General features: G+C 44.7%; 2 protein-coding genes across 2 annotated transcripts; one reads left to right on the top strand and one right to left on the bottom strand.

Moving 5' to 3' along the window:
* Positions 1-27: 27 nt before the first annotated feature.
* Positions 28-1,137, bottom strand: LOC125299431 (NADH dehydrogenase [ubiquinone] 1 beta subcomplex subunit 1-like). The gene is made up of 3 exons (XM_048250702.1): positions 1,033-1,137; positions 436-580; positions 28-197 (listed from the first exon to the last, which is right to left on the bottom strand). Exons 2-3 carry the CDS (start codon positions 573-575, stop codon positions 161-163), a joined length of 177 nt encoding a protein of 58 aa, XP_048106659.1. The 5' UTR covers positions 576-580; positions 1,033-1,137; the 3' UTR covers positions 28-160.
* A 190-nt stretch (positions 1,138-1,327) lies between these two features.
* Positions 1,328-16,391, top strand: cpsf2 (cleavage and polyadenylation specific factor 2). Its single transcript, XM_048250703.1, has 16 exons — positions 1,328-1,480; positions 1,911-2,076; positions 2,287-2,446; positions 2,551-2,656; positions 2,927-3,056; positions 4,609-4,724; positions 5,019-5,206; positions 5,903-6,193; positions 7,223-7,323; positions 7,702-7,905; positions 9,342-9,494; positions 10,313-10,538; positions 12,142-12,344; positions 12,430-12,534; positions 14,155-14,293; positions 15,687-16,391. The coding sequence occupies exons 2-16, from the start codon at positions 1,928-1,930 to the stop codon at positions 15,777-15,779; spliced, it is 2,364 nt and encodes a 787-aa protein (XP_048106660.1). The 5' UTR covers positions 1,328-1,480; positions 1,911-1,927; the 3' UTR covers positions 15,780-16,391.
* The last annotated feature ends 115 nt before the right edge of the window (positions 16,392-16,506 follow it).

The raw sequence follows: 16,506 nt of genomic DNA, 5'->3' as shown, positions 1-16,506 counted from the left end.
TGTTTCAATTAATGTAGAACAAGGTTGTCTATTATTATAACATTTTATTGGTCAACATCTAGGGAAGAAACAGCTTTTAACAGGCCTCAATTTGAGGACGAAATAGAAACCCTTCCACACACACAAGGGACTCAGGGATGATATGGTCTTTCTTGCTGCATCACTTCCAGGTGACCTCCTCACCAGGCTTCAGTTCCCTACAATGATTAGAGAGGATATTTAAATTCAATGATACTATGCAGTCTTCATATGCAGTGCGTGTACAATAGGCTTACATTGTGCTCAACTGAAATACACACATGCGAGGTTACATGCCAGATGGAAACAATGGATTAAAAATTAGTATAGAGACGTGACGGGCTCATTTTCTTTCATCTTATCTTTCTTATTATTTAGGTTGCTGGAAGAGGAATAATATATGCAACGTGCATGTACCTGCTGTATAAAGCACTCTTGTTCCTGAATGCTGTTAGTCTGCTGTCATTCCACCTGTCCAGGTAGATACCCATAATAATGCCAATAGGCACAAGGGTTTGCATCCAATGCTCGCGCACAAGGGCCGCGAAATTCACCATGACTCCTGAAATGTACATGCATGCAAATACATTGACATTGCTTAACTGTGTCTTTGATAACAAAGTACGTAAAGAGTAAGCCACCCAAAACATCGTTGGTTTTGATAAGCCTAGCTAACGTGGCTAACGCTAAAGTTGAGTGTGTAAGGCACCATTTAGCAGGATTTTTGAAGGCATTAAGATGCACGGGCGAACGTCAACAATATTTCGTATTATGCTAGAGACGTGCTTATATATACACACACAACATATAACATTTCTTATTGTGTCATGGTAATGTTACGTATCTGTCATCCTAGTTTAGCATGTGTGGGGTAGCATTGTAGTTGAACGTTACTTCGACCTTGCCTATATTAGGTATGATAGCACAATGTGATAATGATATAAATTAGTTCACAATGTCTATGCCGAGAAATACAACGCGGATACAAACACATGAAAATAAAAGTTAGATTACCTTGCCCTTTAGGTCCTTCGTCAAACTTGATAGCAAGCTATGTTGGTTCAGAATTCAGGCCAGACAAGTGCTTCTTGAGGAGGTCATTAGGCGATACCATGGTTGCTGCGTTCATGCAGTCAAATTTACAATACACTTTTATTTATTTATTGTTTGCCATAATAGCTAGATAAAATAGGTAAATAACAAAGCTAGAATTAAGTAGAAATCCCCAAATTATCGTATAATACAATTAAGATTAATTATGTTTAGAAAAGCCAGAAGCACGGACATGGTGCAGTCGAATAACCTTTCACCCTTACAGCGGCAAAAATGGCCGGCCTACAAGTGTGTTTGTACGGTTCTTGAAGCCCAAGTAAACCTAAACTTATTGTCACAATGTCTATAGACCGATAAATTATCATCCCGTGATTTGCAAAAACGACCGATTAACGTTGTAGTATTTCTGGTATGGCTCATTTACACCCATAACGGCGATAATATTCCAATAAGCTAATGTTGATATCTCTGATGTACAATGGCTAGCACTAATGTTAGCTAGGGTTTGTTAGCGGTACTAGTGTGAGAGAATAGTTATCAGTGTGATTGATGGCCAGTTCTTAGAGCAGTGAAAGAGCTGACGACCTAGCCAGTCGGTTAGCTAGTGTAACTCGCTTAATTTGAACTGAAGGGTCTAATGATGTTTGCAGGCTAGCTTAGCTAGTTATTTCCTCAAAGTGCTTTGTCTTGTATAAAACGCTATGCCAAAATGTATCTAATCTATGCTTTTATAGTCACACCGATGTTCATTCAGACTGAGATGGATAAGAATGATGCATGCTATAGTGCGAAGAAAAAAAACCGTACACGATATTTACACGTATTTGTTCTTGTTGTAGATTGTCAGCAAAACAGTATGACGTCCATTATCAAGTTGACGGCCCTGTCGGGGGTCCAGGAGGAATCTGCACTCTGTTACCTATTACAGGTGGATGAGTTTCGCTTCCTGCTGGACTGCGGATGGGACGAGACCTTTTCCATGGAGATCATTGAAACTTTGAAGAGGTAACAAATGGCAGTCCACTAGCTTACCTTGATGAATTCCAGAATGTGGTGATGCTTCGTTTAAATATGCATGCTGTGCCAAATATGCATGTTGTGCCATCCTAATATGGCGAAACTTCATTTAAACTAGAACTATAGAAATGATTCTTAACCAAGATAGTACAATCAATGGACTTCTTGCCTGTAGTAACACATGTTCCTGTTCTACAGATATGTCCACCAGGTGGATGCTGTGCTTTTGTCCCATCCCGATCCACTCCATTTAGGGGCTTTGCCATACGCTGTGGGCAAGCTCGGCCTCAACTGCACCATCTATGCCACCATCCCAGTCTACAAGATGGGTCAGATGTTCATGTATGACCTTTATCAGGTGAGACTGGCACAACCAGATGGCTTTGACTGTCTGAAATCTTACACATCGTTACATTGGTAATCAGTTATCATAACTAATTTGTTGTCTGCCCCTCTGTGCAGTCACGTCACAACACGGAGGACTTTTCGCTCTTCACGCTGGATGACGTGGACTCAGCGTTTGACAAAATCCAGCAGCTGAAGTACTCGCAGATCGTCAATCTGAAGGGTAATGCCATCCTCAGAATTCCCTTACACTAGGCCTGTTGGGGACAGAATACTGTTTAACTACAATGAATGTACATGCCTATTCAAGCTGTGGGATTACCCGATGATAAATCTATAAAAGACACTATTGAAAATGGTCTATTTTGTATTGGTCCTGATAATGGCAGGAGGCTTTCTGCCTCCATTTCTTCTCCATTGCTACAATATTTGTAAACATGTAAAGGGGCCCATTTAAGCTGTGCCAACCTTTTCCTCCTACTGACCTCCACAGGGAAGGGCCACGGCTTGTCCATCACCCCACTGCCGGCCGGACACATGATTGGTGGAACCATCTGGAAGATTGTGAAGGATGGAGAAGAGGAGATTGTGTATGCTGTGGATTTTAACCACAAGAGAGAGATGTGAGTGAAGAGAACTTCTTGAGTATGATTCTGTTGAGGGCTCTACACTAACATTTATTTTTCCAGGAGCACTTGTGCGCCCAAGTTAAAAAATGTAGGAGCACAGACAAAAATCTGGGGCCACAGTCAGTTCTGTACTTAACTTACACATAATGTAACTTTACACTGCAGCTAACAGTTAAACATGTCAGTGCACCAATTGCGAAGATTAAGAATGACTGACAACATTCACAGGAAACAAGATTTTAAAGAACATCAGTGCCTACTTTATTTTCAGTCCGTTCTATTTTTCTACATTTTGTTAATGTAAAATAATGCATTGCCATACTTGCATATAGCCTGTATGAAGTAGGCTATCCTGCCAAATGTAGGTCCCTAGGCCAATTTATTTATTTGTGAATTCACCTGTAGCTAATCCAAATATGCCCATGGTGACCTATCTGACTGCATACTGCAATATTACTCTTCTCTTCTCTTCCACAAAACCCAACATAGTCTAATCAATGATATTTACATTTATTTGAAATATCTGCATTGATGGGGGCAGTAGGCAAATGGTATGCATACTTTCGTTTTGCACTTCAGCTTGTATTCAGTGTAAAACAAACAAGCATGCATGGAAGTCTGGCGTTTTCAGTAGCGTTCTACATTTGAAGAAAAATGGAGTATTACTGGAGGCTACTTTTGTGCCTGTTTGCTAAAGCTATATTTTGCAAATTGCAGCCTATACGTCAACTGGGCTAAAAGGCATGTTACCTTTTCCTTCTCTCACTGCATTCTCAGAATCTCATCCTGTTCCTCATATTGTATATCCGATTAATTCAGTGAATTGAAGAAATTAGTTCTACTTTGCATCTTGGCTGGCTAGTCTAACTTTCCACTTTTTCTGCGACCCTTGAATTTAATAGAAGCAACTAGCGAGTCACAACGCGAAACTGCTAACATTGATGGAAGGTGTAGTTTTTATGCTGCATTGGCGTGGCATTGATGTGATTTTCATGGTTCGCACCAGTAATGTTTCGCGATGTTGCGGTGTATTTTGTAGACAAACATTGACTTGGTTAGAAGTCATTCGCACCAGTGCGCCTAAATATTTTTTTCGCACGCCATTATTTTTATATGTGCGAGTGAAATGGCCGCACTGTAGAGCCCTGTCAATGAAATTGTCAGATGTTTATTTTGAATGCCACAGAAACTGAGATGCGCCAGGAACATGAATGCCACAGGAACAGAGATGTCACCTAGTGTGTCATTCAGGCATATCCCAGCGTCTTTCAAATCAGATTCTCACAATCAGCCAGTTGTAAAGGGTTGTATGGGATAAATGTCTTTGAAATGTAATTTTGAACTTGCATATGAGCTTGTCATTTTTATGAGCAGTAAAACTAGTTATGTTATGGACATTTTGACAAATGTCTTACCGGTTCTGAGTGTTTGGTATGTGCTGTGTCCTGATTTTTCTTTCCCACTGTTATGATGAACATAATGGGCTGTGTTGTGATGAGTGGCACTACTTGTATTATTTATGTGATTGCTCCCTGTGTCCCTGCAGTCATCTGAATGGCTGCTCGTTGGAGATGGTGAGCCGTCCCTCTCTGCTCATCACCGACTCCTTCAACGCTGCCTATGTACAGCCACGACGCAAACAGCGGGACGAGCAGCTCCTCAGTAAGACTACATTACCCACCATGCTTCACTGCTGGTAGACAACACTCACTTAAGTTTCAATCATCAATGAAGGAAAAAAAGAATGTAGAACACAGATTGTTCAAAAGTTCCATAGTTCTCTGAAGAATGACACCATTGTGAACCTCAGGACCTTAGCATATTTACTTTGTTGGGCTAGGAATGTCGACCAATAAAAACGTGTAGGCCTATCTTGTAGTGCTCATGCATACATCACTGCGCCCAGAAAAGCATACCTTTCATGCCTATTGTTCTGTCCTTCACCCCCAAACACAGCCATCGTTATGGGAACGCTCCGCGCTGACGGTAACGTGCTGATCGCTGTGGATACGGCCGGACGGGTGCTGGAACTGGCCCAGTTGCTGGACCAAATCTGGAGGACCAAAGACTCGGGCCTTGGGGTCTACTCCCTCGCCCTGCTCAACAACGTCAGCTACAACGTGGTGGAGTTCTCCAAGTCCCAGGTGAGATCATCTGCCCCAGGCTGTGTGACTATGCCGCCCCTTATCACAACTGGTGTACATTCTAGAACTCATGGCGTGACTGAAAAATTATCTACATATTATTTGTAACATGGTAGTTACAAATAAGTTGTGAGATTTAGATTTAAATACGAAAGCCACTGAATGGATCAGAAGAAGTCTGTCTTAATTCACATGCACTGTCTACATTTGACTATATCAATGAAATATCATTTTTTGTCATTTGTGTCACCGACAGCAGTTATGAATGCTTAATTGGTCTGTTGAAAGACCGTGTGAGTAATATGAGTGAGAAAGTAATGTGAGTGATTGGGAGGGTTGTTTTATAGCCTGCAAAGCTGCCTTTATGGCAAACACAGATACAGGGGTTTCCTACTTTATAAAGTCTTGGGCGCAGCACCTCAGCCAAATAAACATAATAAGGTCGTAGGTAACATAAAAGAGTGGATTTAGCCTACTATGAGCAGACAAAGGAACAAAACAGGAAATAAACAAGGCTGGTTTAACAGTTGTGTGATTGGTGTGTGACCAAAGGACCTATCGTCTGTTTTCTATATGTTGAAAAATGAAACACTGTTCCAAACTGTTTTTGAGAGCTCCTAAGCCCTGTGAAATCATGTGGAAAACACAAGAGATGGTGCTCAGCTCCCCTGTCCACCTTCTCTCTTCCCCCACCAGGTGGAGTGGATGAGCGACAAGCTGATGCGCTGCTTCGAGGACAAGCGCAACAACCCGTTCCAGTTCCGCCACCTCTCGCTGTGCCACAGCCTGGCCGACCTGGCGCGCGTGCCCAGCCCCAAGGTGGTGCTGTGCAGCCAGCCGGACCTGGAGTCGGGCTTCTCGCGCGAGCTCTTCATCCAGTGGTGCACGGACGCCAAGAACTCCATCATCTTGACCTACCGTACCTCACCAGGCACGCTGGCCCGCTACCTCATTGACAACCCCGGGGAGAAAATGATGGACCTGGAGGTGTGTGTGTGTGGATGTGTGTTTGTATCTGTGTGGGTCTTGGCATAGAGATAGGAAGTATATGAGAGAAAGAAACATGGGTAAAGGGCTGAGCCATCGCCAACCCAGGACAAACCACAAAGCTGAAGGAATGGGGAGAGATATCGAGTTTACGGCATATGAAAGGCAAGGTTAAGATACCGGAAGGAACACGGTATCTCGGACTACCCCAGCGAGAGTTTTTTTGCCTCCGGAAGTTTAAGAGAAAAGCCACAGAGAAAAGTTGTGCTCCGTTATGCTTGACTTTAAAGCGTGGCAAATGGTGTGCTGAGCAGAGTGTGAAGCGGATAAGGCCGTGGGGTTGCAGAAGAGAGAGAAAGAAAAAAACTGTAGGTGGGATTAACTTGCTCTTGGGAAGAGAATAAGTGTGTGTGTGTGTGTGTGTGTGTGTGTGTGTGTGTGAGTGTGTGTGTGTGTGTGTGTGTGTGAGAGAGAGAGAGAGAGAGAGAGAGAGAGAGACTAAGTTTAGCTGAGGTCTGAGGTAAACTACAGTCTTTCAGCTCAGCTGGCAGTTAGCGTTCCGTCAGCACAGGTTTTCCAGGCAGACCCGGCTCGACCCCAGAGGGAGAGGGAATTGGCTGGCATTTGCACAGATGCACAGCGCGCGCTCCCAGACACCAAGGCGGAGGAGAGAGTCTGTGCTGGCCAGATAACGGGATAGGATTTCAGGCCCCGACCAGACGTCTCTGCCGGGCGCACACAGGGGCATGGCCCCGTGAGTTTGGAACCAGGAACAACCACTGTGCTGGCTTGGAACTTTTTAGAATTCTAGAATATTACAGCAAAGGTTCCATCAGAGGATGGATGTCTATGATGCAGTGGTTACATTTCATATTTTGGTTTTCTAGTCACAGCAAAGTCGAGCACATACTGCCAAAGTACTAGCACTAAAAGTGCATTTAATGGATATAGATGAGCATTTCTGTGTGTATACCTGACTATAGCTGTGTTCCTTTGTGTGTGTGTGTGTGTGTGTGTGTGTGTGTGCAGGTGAGGAAGCGTACTAAGCTGGAGGGGAAGGAGCTGGAGGAGTATGTGGAGAAAGAGAAGATGAAGAAAGAGGCGGCCAAAAAGATCGAGCAGGCCAAAGAGTGAGTCTGCTTTACTTCCACGGTTTGAGCTGTTGGTAACATGGACATGGCAGATCACACGATCACACCTCACCTCCATTTGTTACAAACACTGTTACTGGCTGCCTGGCTGGCTCTGTGTTGAAGGCGATGTTTTCCATGTGAGGGGTTAGCTGTGGCTGCAGTGTTCGTACCACATTTGTGTCCTAAGTCCTGGTTTCACCCCCTCTCACTCTCTCACTAGCTTTCTGTCACTCTTTACAGTCCTATCTGAAAAAAGGCCAAAAAAACCCTAATATGTACTTAATATAATAAATAATTAAATAAATTAAATAATATTGTCCATTTTTGCACTCTCAGTTTAATTATTTGTGTGTGTGTGTGTGTGCTCACCTTCAGGGTGGATGTGGACTCGAGCGACGAGAGTGACCTGGAGGACGACCTGGAGCAGCCGGCGGTGGTGAAGAGCAAGCACCACGACCTGATGATGAAGGGGGAGGGCGGCCGCAAGGGCAGCTTCTTCAAGCAGGCCAAGAAGTCCTACCCCATGTTCCCCACGCACGAGGAGCGCATCAAGTGGGACGAGTACGGCGAGATCATCCGGTGGGTGTTGCTGCGTGTGTGTGTTTGTGTGTGTGTGTGTCTGTGTGGTCGTCCTTTTTGGTTTGTATGTGGGGTGTTTGTTTGTGTGTGTGTGTGTGTGTGCGCACATAATTCTTTTTTTTTTTTAGGTGTATGCTTGGCTGGTGTGCGAGTGCATGCACCCTTTATACAGTTTCCAGTTTTTTAGGTTTGTATGTGTGGTTTTGTGTGTGTTTGTGCACACCTGGATGTGTGTGTCAGGGAAGCACCTGAAAATCAGACGAGTAGTTGGGTTTGTGTGTCTTAGACTTGTGACCGAAGGGTGGCCGGTCCTGACTGGTAGGAAATATGTGATTAAAACAGCTCCTCCACATCCACATTCATAGATGAGGTGCCCTTGAGCAAGGCACCTAACCCGTCAACTGCTCTCCGGGTGGGGGGTTAATGGCTGCTCACTGCTCCGGATATGTAGGTGTACTCCGAGTATGTGTGGGCTCCCAGCTCACTGCTACAAGTGTGTGTATGTGTGTGTGTGAATGTGAATGTGCACACTACACCTGGGTAAAATAGAGAGAACAAATTTCTTCACAGGACAATCCCCTTCATCGATTTGATATTGGCACAGCGTGTGACTAGTCTTTGTTAGTCCCAGCAGTCACCATGGTGTCTCGTATTAGCATGACTTAACGTAATTTGAATTAGGGGAGATTGTCATGTTTGTGTATTAAATCAATCTGAGTTAAGAGCCATGAGCCTTGTCAGTATTAGTCTCACTTAATCTGAATATGGGCGGATCAGGGTGTGTGTGGTAGTTTTGCGGCGATCATTAAATGTATTAATCTGGCCTTTTGGCCTTGGCCTCTTGCTGTGCGAACTCGTGTGAGCAAACTGTGAGATTATCTCCTGTGTCATCTTTTAGCATTATCCAAAGCTGTGACTCTTATCAGGTAATTGTTGCAAACAGTGAGAGGACTGAGTGCTGTGCTCCTATGTATATCCTATTGAGCGGTCCAGTCCACTCGGCTTGGCAGGGGTGGTGTTTTTTTGTCTTTAGGAAGCGATACACCTGCAGCACGAGCACTCATCCATTTTCTTGACAATACGCAGCTTCCTTGATGTAAAGAGGCTTTGCTCACCTGTGTCCCACTTAAGCAAAGGCTGTGTGAGTCTTTGTGATGGTGTGTGTGTGTTTGTTTCCTCGTACCTACTTTGCCATGTGTGTGTGTGTGTGTGTGTGTGTGTGTGTGTGTGTGTGTGTGTGTTTGCAGTAGATAGAGAGATGGATAGATTGGACCCAGTAACCAATCCAACCTTCTTTGTCATTTTATTCAGTCTGGTAGCGTCCTTTGCTGTGATGCCTATGTGTGTCTTCCCTGTGTGTGCATGTGTGTATTTTGTTGTTTGTTGGGTGTTTTTGTTCACGTGTGTGTGTGTCTATCCCCTGACCCCCATTTCAGGCCTGAGGAGTTCCTTGTGCCGGAGCTGCAGGCCACAGAGGAGGAGAAGAGTAAGCTGGACATGGGCATGTCCAACGGGGACGAGCCCATGGACCAGGACCTGTCCGACGTGCCCACCAAGTGCACCTCCAGCATGGAGACCCTGGAGATCAAGTGAGCGCTCGCTGGGCTTCATGAGTTTTCATTAGTCAAGTCAATTTGTTTTTATATCACATTTGATGCAGTAGGGTTGACCCAAAATGCTTTACAATAAAACATTAATAATAATAATAATAATATCAGTAATAAAATAACAATCAGCATAGGTATACATAAGATCCCCTATATTCCATGTGTACACCTTCACTACCGGTTTTATAGATAAAGAGATTGGCAAGTTTATAGCTGAATGAAAAATGCGGAAAAACTAGGAAAAGCATTTCATAGTGCTTTTTTACATGAACATCTATAGACCATTTTAGACTGACTTAAACCAAGCAACCCACAACAACTGACTGAAGAGCATGTACATCACATGTAATGAGACTAGGTTTTCAGGTGAAGGCTGTGATTTCTCTGAATATGTTACGTAACTACCATTATGGTAATATGAGTGTGACTGTATGTTCTCATTACATTTATAGACAATCTATTTAAACACAGAGAGATTATACAGATTAAGTGAAAAGCAGACCAGTATCATCTTGTTGTCTGCAGGCTTTCATTTGATTTTAAGACATAATACATATTTATTGGTTAGGGGATTATAGAGAAAAGCCAGCATGTCTTCTCTATGCCGTGATTATGAATATGAAATACAACATTAGAGACAGATATTAGATGGAAAATTATTATTTGTGTACATACATACTTAAAGAGAATGTGTATGTGTACATTTTGTATTAAATGGATGCTGTGTAAAATAGTTGTATATGGCGTAATGTTGTTGAGCATTGTGCCATCATGTGTGCTCCATGTTGCATCCCCTTCAGAGCGCGTGTGACTTACATCGACTACGAAGGTCGCTCAGACGGCGACTCGATCAAGAAGATCATCAACCAGATGAAGCCGCGGCAGCTGGTGATCGTCAACGGGCCGCCGGATGCCAGCCAGGACCTGGCCGAGTCGTGCAAGGCCTTCAGCGGCAAGGACATCAAGGTGTACACGCCCAAGCAGCATGAGACGGTGGACGCCACCAGCGAGACACACATCTACCAGGTATGTGGTTTGACCGTCTTTAGTGCAGTGACTTTGAACAGAAAAGACAGGCACTGTTCAAGCACCTACTGTAACAACATTAAGCTTTCACGCCAACACGGTGCACAATGAAGATGGGTCGAATTGTTTCGTGTTTGAAGTCTGCAAATGTAAACCAGAATTCTCATCTTGATGCTATATAGTACAGACATCCAAAATTAAAACATTAAAACCACCAAAATTAAAACATAAATGTGCCTTTTCAGGGATCGATGCTGACCTTTTAAATGAATGCAGGTTTGAACGAGGCCAGTGACATTACAGCTCAGGAGTAGCCATGTGGGATGAAATTTATGTCTACAGTGGTGGTATTAAGGCATCTGTCCTTAATATGTGACACGACTGCAGGGTTGGGGTACGAATAGTGTTTAAGGTTAGCAAGAACGTTAGGGTTAAAGCCTGTGATCGATGTGTTTTTAATATGTGACACGACAGCAGGGTTGGTGTTAAGGATGGCGTTTAATGTTCGCAAGAGCATTCATATTAAAGGCATCGATGTGTTTTTAATACAGGACACAACTACATGGTCAGTGTTAAGAGTGGTGTTTAAGGTTAGCAAGAGCGTTCGTATTAAAGCCAGTGATGTGATTTTAACCCTTCAACTCTGCCCGTAACCCTGATTCCAGCGCTCTTGTCCTGGCACTACCCGCTCAGAGAGAGCCACACACACACAGCCAGCTGTAATCTGACCCCCACCAGCCAGACACAGACCCTGACCATTGACCAGGGTTACATCACGCACTTGATTCGCGGATGGCCAATAACAAGACAGTCATGTCAACACACTGGCTGAAGTTGACTGATTTGAAACCCTGCAACACAGCAGCCAAACAAATATACCCCCCCCCTGTTAGAATTCTGTCTGCTCGAAACCCTCCCTTGCATGTGGACAGCCATGCTACCTTGGTTCGGGCACGTCACCAACATGCATGTCCTGAGTGGTTCTGTACGTTATTTTCGTATGTCCCCATTATCCCTCGATCACAGAGCATGCGTCTCTAAGTGACTAAGTAAGTACGTCTCTAAGTGACTCCTCAAGCCTTTGTCACACTATTATTACACTGTATTGATGCATACCCTAATATGACTGCATATATACACTGTGATCTATTGACAATGGAATTATTTTCCAGTCTCCTTGACGCAGGCATCTCATGAACATTCTCTGTGGGAATATGAGTGTTAGTGCCGTTCCAGTACAGAACACAGCCCAAGCACATGACCAGGGCTTTGTTTGTTTATGTTTTGTAAACCCAGAAGGCAGCCAGTTGTTTAGCCATGGTTCTCTATCTCCGTTTTATCATCCCTTCTTCTTTCCTGCGTTATCTCTCTGGCTCTTTATCTCTTCTTCCATCACCCACCACCCTTTCATCCCTCTCTCTTTTTTTTTTCCCCTCTGTGGTCTCCCTTTACTCTCTTTATCTCTTTTTCTCCCTTATCATCTATCCTTCCCATCTCCTCTCGCTCTCTCGTCTCTTTTTGCGAATTCTCTCTCTCTCTTCTTATCTACCTTTTTTTTATTTCATCCCTCTCTCTCTCCCCCCTTGTTTCCCCCCGTTCTCAGGTGCGTCTCAAGGACTCCCTGGTGAGCTCGCTACAGTTCTGCCGTGCGCGCGACACGGAGCTGGCCTGGGTGGACGGCGTGCTGGACATGCGCGTGGCGCAGGTGGACACGGGCGTGCTGCCCGAGGAGAAGGAGAAAGGCGGAGGAGCGGGAGCGGAGGACGGCATGGAGGACGGCGAGCTGGTTGCCATGGAGACGGAGGCGTTGCGGCAGGCCGGGCGGCGGGCGGCGGGCGGATAGCATGATGGCAGAGTCCCATGCCATCGGGCGAAGCGCCGGGGACGAAAGCGAGGCGGCTCAGCAGCGCGCCATGAAGTCGCTGTTCAGCAGGGGGACAGCGGAGGCCGGAGAGGAGGCACGCCATCCATCATCTGGAGCCCCACTGCCAGCTGGAAGGGAGGGAGAAACGACCGGACAAAGAGAGCGGAGTGAAGAAACGACAGGACCGAAGTGAAGGATTAAAAGTGAAGAAGGAAAGAGAGAGAGAAATAACATGACCTACTGAGTGTTGGGAAAACAGGGAGGTGGTGGAGGGATTAAAAGGGAAGAGAGAGAGAGAGAGAGAGTAAAAGGGATGGAGAGAGAGACAAAAGGGGCTGAGAGAGAGAGAGAATGGGTTAAAGTGGGGAGTGGAAGAGATGGGAGAACTGAAAAGAAAGAGGAAATGGCTGGAGAGAAAGGGTGAGTGGCTAGAAGAGAGATGACTGAAGGATGAGTGGGCTGTGCCCATGACATAAGCAAGAGAGAGAGGGATAGAGAGACAGAGAGAGAGGAGGAGAGATGTGGGGTTGGGGGCTGTATTGTCCTCAGAACGGCTGTTATCACAGAGGTGAGATCTGGCTCCAGGATACAGCATGACAGAGTTCACTCTGTCAGAGAGAGAGAGAGAGAGACAGGGGGAGGGAAAGAGATGGATGGAGGGAGGGAGAGAGGGATGAACAGAGAAAGAGAGGGAGATGAGGGATGCATGGAGGCAGAAAGAGAGAGTGAGAGAGAAACAAACAAAGAGCTAAACAGCATAAGAGAGACAGATGGGGGGATGCTGAGAGAGAGAGAGAGAGAGAGAGCAATGAAAAGCTGGGGGTTGGAGAGAGGGAAGTAGAGGGGGGACCTGATCTTATGACAAGAGGTGAACAAAGACTCTTGGCCCCCAGGATGAGAGAGATCCAGCAGAGAGAGTTTGCACTAGGACAACATGAGGAGAGATAACTATAGAATGGGATGGAGGGAGACCGAGTGACAGCAGGAGGAGAGAGAGAGAGAGAGAGAGAGATGAGAGGGGGGAGAAATGCTGACTAAACAACAGAGCAGAAAAGAGAGAGAGAGGCTGCTTCAGGACGCCGGAGCTCAGTGATTCACAGACGTGAACAATGGTCACAGCTCCCAAAATAAGGGCCGGGCCGAGCCAAGCACTGCACCCCTCAGCAGGAACACGGCAGGGGAGAGACAGGGACGCTAGAGGTGACTCCAAGGTCACTGTGCAGTCTGCATCTTTGGCCAGTTCTCAGTGGTTTAAATCTGTGGTCCTGGTGATGAGGACCCTTATTGTTATCTATGACCATTTTAAAGCATATATTTTCATTGTGTCTTACTGAAGTGAAATCATCATATCCTCCCTCTGGAATATTGTGAGAAATTATTTATTATTTGTATTAGCTTAGGGTGAGCGCATTAATGGATGCAGTGATTGATATTAATAGCAGTGGGTTAGAGGTTGTGGTGAAATTAAATGCAATGTGCAAATGCAATAACATACACCAACATTTAAAACCCAAAATGTGCATAGAAATGTTTAGGAGTCCAATATATTTTTAATTGATTTGTTAAGTGTAATCAGTCAAGTGAAAACAGTATATATTTATATGACCATTGTACTGCCTTTCAGTCTTAAAAGTCACAATACCCAATTCTTAACTTTAGAAACACATCACACACAACATTATGAAGTTATACTGTATTATACACTGCTGTTACTATACTCTAACCTGTGTGTGTGTGTCTGTCCCACCTCCTGCAGATCCCTGGGCACCAGTCGGTGTTCATCAACGAGCCGCGCCTCTCCGACTTCAAGCAGGTGCTGCTTAGGGAGGGCATCCAGGCTGAGTTTGTGGGAGGCGTGCTGGTCTGCAACAACCTAGTGGCCGTCAGAAGGGTGAGTGTGTGTCTGAATAGCTCCCCTGGTCCAGCATGGGGACTCTTCTCAATTCCAGGGACTTTAAGGCTACATCCACACTCTTCTGTTTTTTTTGCCTCACTTCGACTTCTACTACTACACTGCTAGTGGTGAATGCCATATGGATACCGAAATACAAGCTTTACTAGCCTTGCTAGTCAATACTATCCTTTACTAGCTTTGCTAGTCAATACTATCCTTTACTAGCCTTGCTAGTCAATACTATCCTTTACTAGCTTTGCTAGTCAATACCACATCCTTTACTAGCCTTGCTAGTCAATACTATCCTTTACTAGCTTTGCTAGTCAATACTATCCTTTACTAGCCTTGCTAGTCAATACTATCCTTTACTAGCCTTGCTAGTCAATACTATCCTTTGCTCACCTTGCTTGCTTTTGTAGCATCTGTAGTGCATTTAAATTATGCATTGAATCGTCATGTGCAAATGGTCCTGTGATGTACGCTTCAGGTGTCCCCCCTACTGTCTAGGTGTCCCCTGAAAACTGCGGCTGTGTAGACAGAGAATGGATTTAAAACGAAACAGTGTTTGGAAACGAAAACGGACTAGTGTGGATGCAGCCTAAGGATTGTTTAACTTCTGTGCTGTATTGATCGAACTCTTCCCATGCTGAGAAAAGTAAACTTCCAGAAACAACACTTTTTGGGGGGCAAATTGTGTGTAATGAGTTGCTCCTCCTGATGTGAGCCCTCTCTGAGATGGTTGATAGTCCTGGAGTGAGCTCCTCCTGTGCTGGAGTTGTGCTGAGAGAGTCCTGAATATAAGACCCTATCCTTAAAAAGATTAGTTGAGTCGCACACTGTGAACTGTGTTCTTTCTGAGCGAATTTTTGCTGAGGGCCATGGCTGACCTCCCTGTACGGTTTCTCTCTCTCTCTCTCTCTCTCTCTCTCTTATTTATATTTATATTTATTTTATATATATATATATATATATATATATATATATATATATATATATATATAATAAAAATATATAAATAAATAAATAATTCCTCCTCTGTGTGGTTGCTGCAGCCCACAACCCACAGCACTCCCCACAGACAGAGGTTCCCCGGAGGCCTTCACACAAACACCTGACCTTCTGTTCTCTCCGTTTCTTTCGTTCTTATTAATAATAAAAAAGAATGCATTTTATTCAGATCGTCATGGTCACCTCTGTTCTCTCCGATCCTTTCCTTTTTCTCTCTCTCTCTCCGTTTTCTATTCTCTGTCTGCTTCTCTTGCATCTCTTGTCATTTCTCTTTGCCGTGCCCTTGCTTCACCCCAATTCTCTTTCTGTCGCTTTGTCATATTTCCTCCCTGTTTACTTTTCCTTCCATGTTCACCGTGTGCTCTCCCTCTCTGCGTTTCAGACGGAGGCTGGTCGGATCTGTTTGGAAGGCCTTCAGTGTGAAGACTACTATAAGATCCGGGAGCTGCTGTATCAGCAGTATGCTGTGGTGTAGCAGGACTGGCAGCATAGGACCCCCGTATTCTAACACCCCTTGCACACACACACGCACGCACACACACACAGACAGACAAACACACAAATCTACAATTACCCCTTCATATGCAAATGGACACACAATTACACAAATGCACTCAAAAACACATGCTCCTAGTCATGCACACGCACACATAGACATGCATATGGACTCCAACATAGACACATCAGTACAATACTAAAACACACTCTCACACACACACACACACACACACACACAAAGCTCTCCATGGCTGTAGGCAAGTACAGCTGTTCCTGCATCTATGCCATGTGAGAGGTGTCTTTGTTTTGGAACGGTGTGTGTCTGTGTGTTGGGGGAAGGGAGGGGGGTGTTTTTGTTATTTCCTTTCTTCTGTATTTTTGGACATTTCCCCAGCAGCACAAGGCAGATGCTCTATGGACTGACCCCTCTCAGTTGAGGCTGCAGAAATGAAGGCCTATGAGAAAGACTTCCTGATGTACGCATCACTTCCTCTGAACTCTGAACTAGCTCTGGTCAAGTGCAAAAAATGGGGACCACGATGACAATGGTTTTATTTTTGATTACATAAAAACTGTCTTCTGTTTTGGACCAACTGACTATGTGTGTTTATTTTGTCTATCATATCGCTTGTGTTTGAGGTGCTATTTGATGTGTGTGTAGGTTTGTATTCCCTAGTTGTGGATGAGTCTTCTCCAGTTGTGTG

This window comes from Alosa alosa, chromosome 8 (genome assembly GCF_017589495.1).
Source record: "Alosa alosa isolate M-15738 ecotype Scorff River chromosome 8, AALO_Geno_1.1, whole genome shotgun sequence".
In the NCBI taxonomy this organism is placed as follows: domain Eukaryota; kingdom Metazoa; phylum Chordata; class Actinopteri; order Clupeiformes; family Clupeidae; genus Alosa; species Alosa alosa.
This window is presented reverse-complemented; position numbering and strand designations above follow the sequence as displayed.

Coding starts and splice junctions, on each gene's coding strand:
- LOC125299431 (XM_048250702.1), bottom strand. CDS start 575: ATGGTGAATTTCGCGGCCCTTGTGCGCGAGCATTGGATGCAAACCCTT. Junction 198..435: donor AAGAGTGCTTTATACAGCAG/GTACATGCACGT, acceptor TAATCATTGTAG/GGAACTGAAGCCTGGTGAGG.
- cpsf2 (XM_048250703.1), top strand. CDS start 1,928: ATGACGTCCATTATCAAGTTGACGGCCCTGTCGGGGGTCCAGGAGGAA. Junction 2,077..2,286: donor ATCATTGAAACTTTGAAGAG/GTAACAAATGGC, acceptor CCTGTTCTACAG/ATATGTCCACCAGGTGGATG. Junction 5,207..5,902: donor TGGAGTTCTCCAAGTCCCAG/GTGAGATCATCT, acceptor TTCCCCCACCAG/GTGGAGTGGATGAGCGACAA.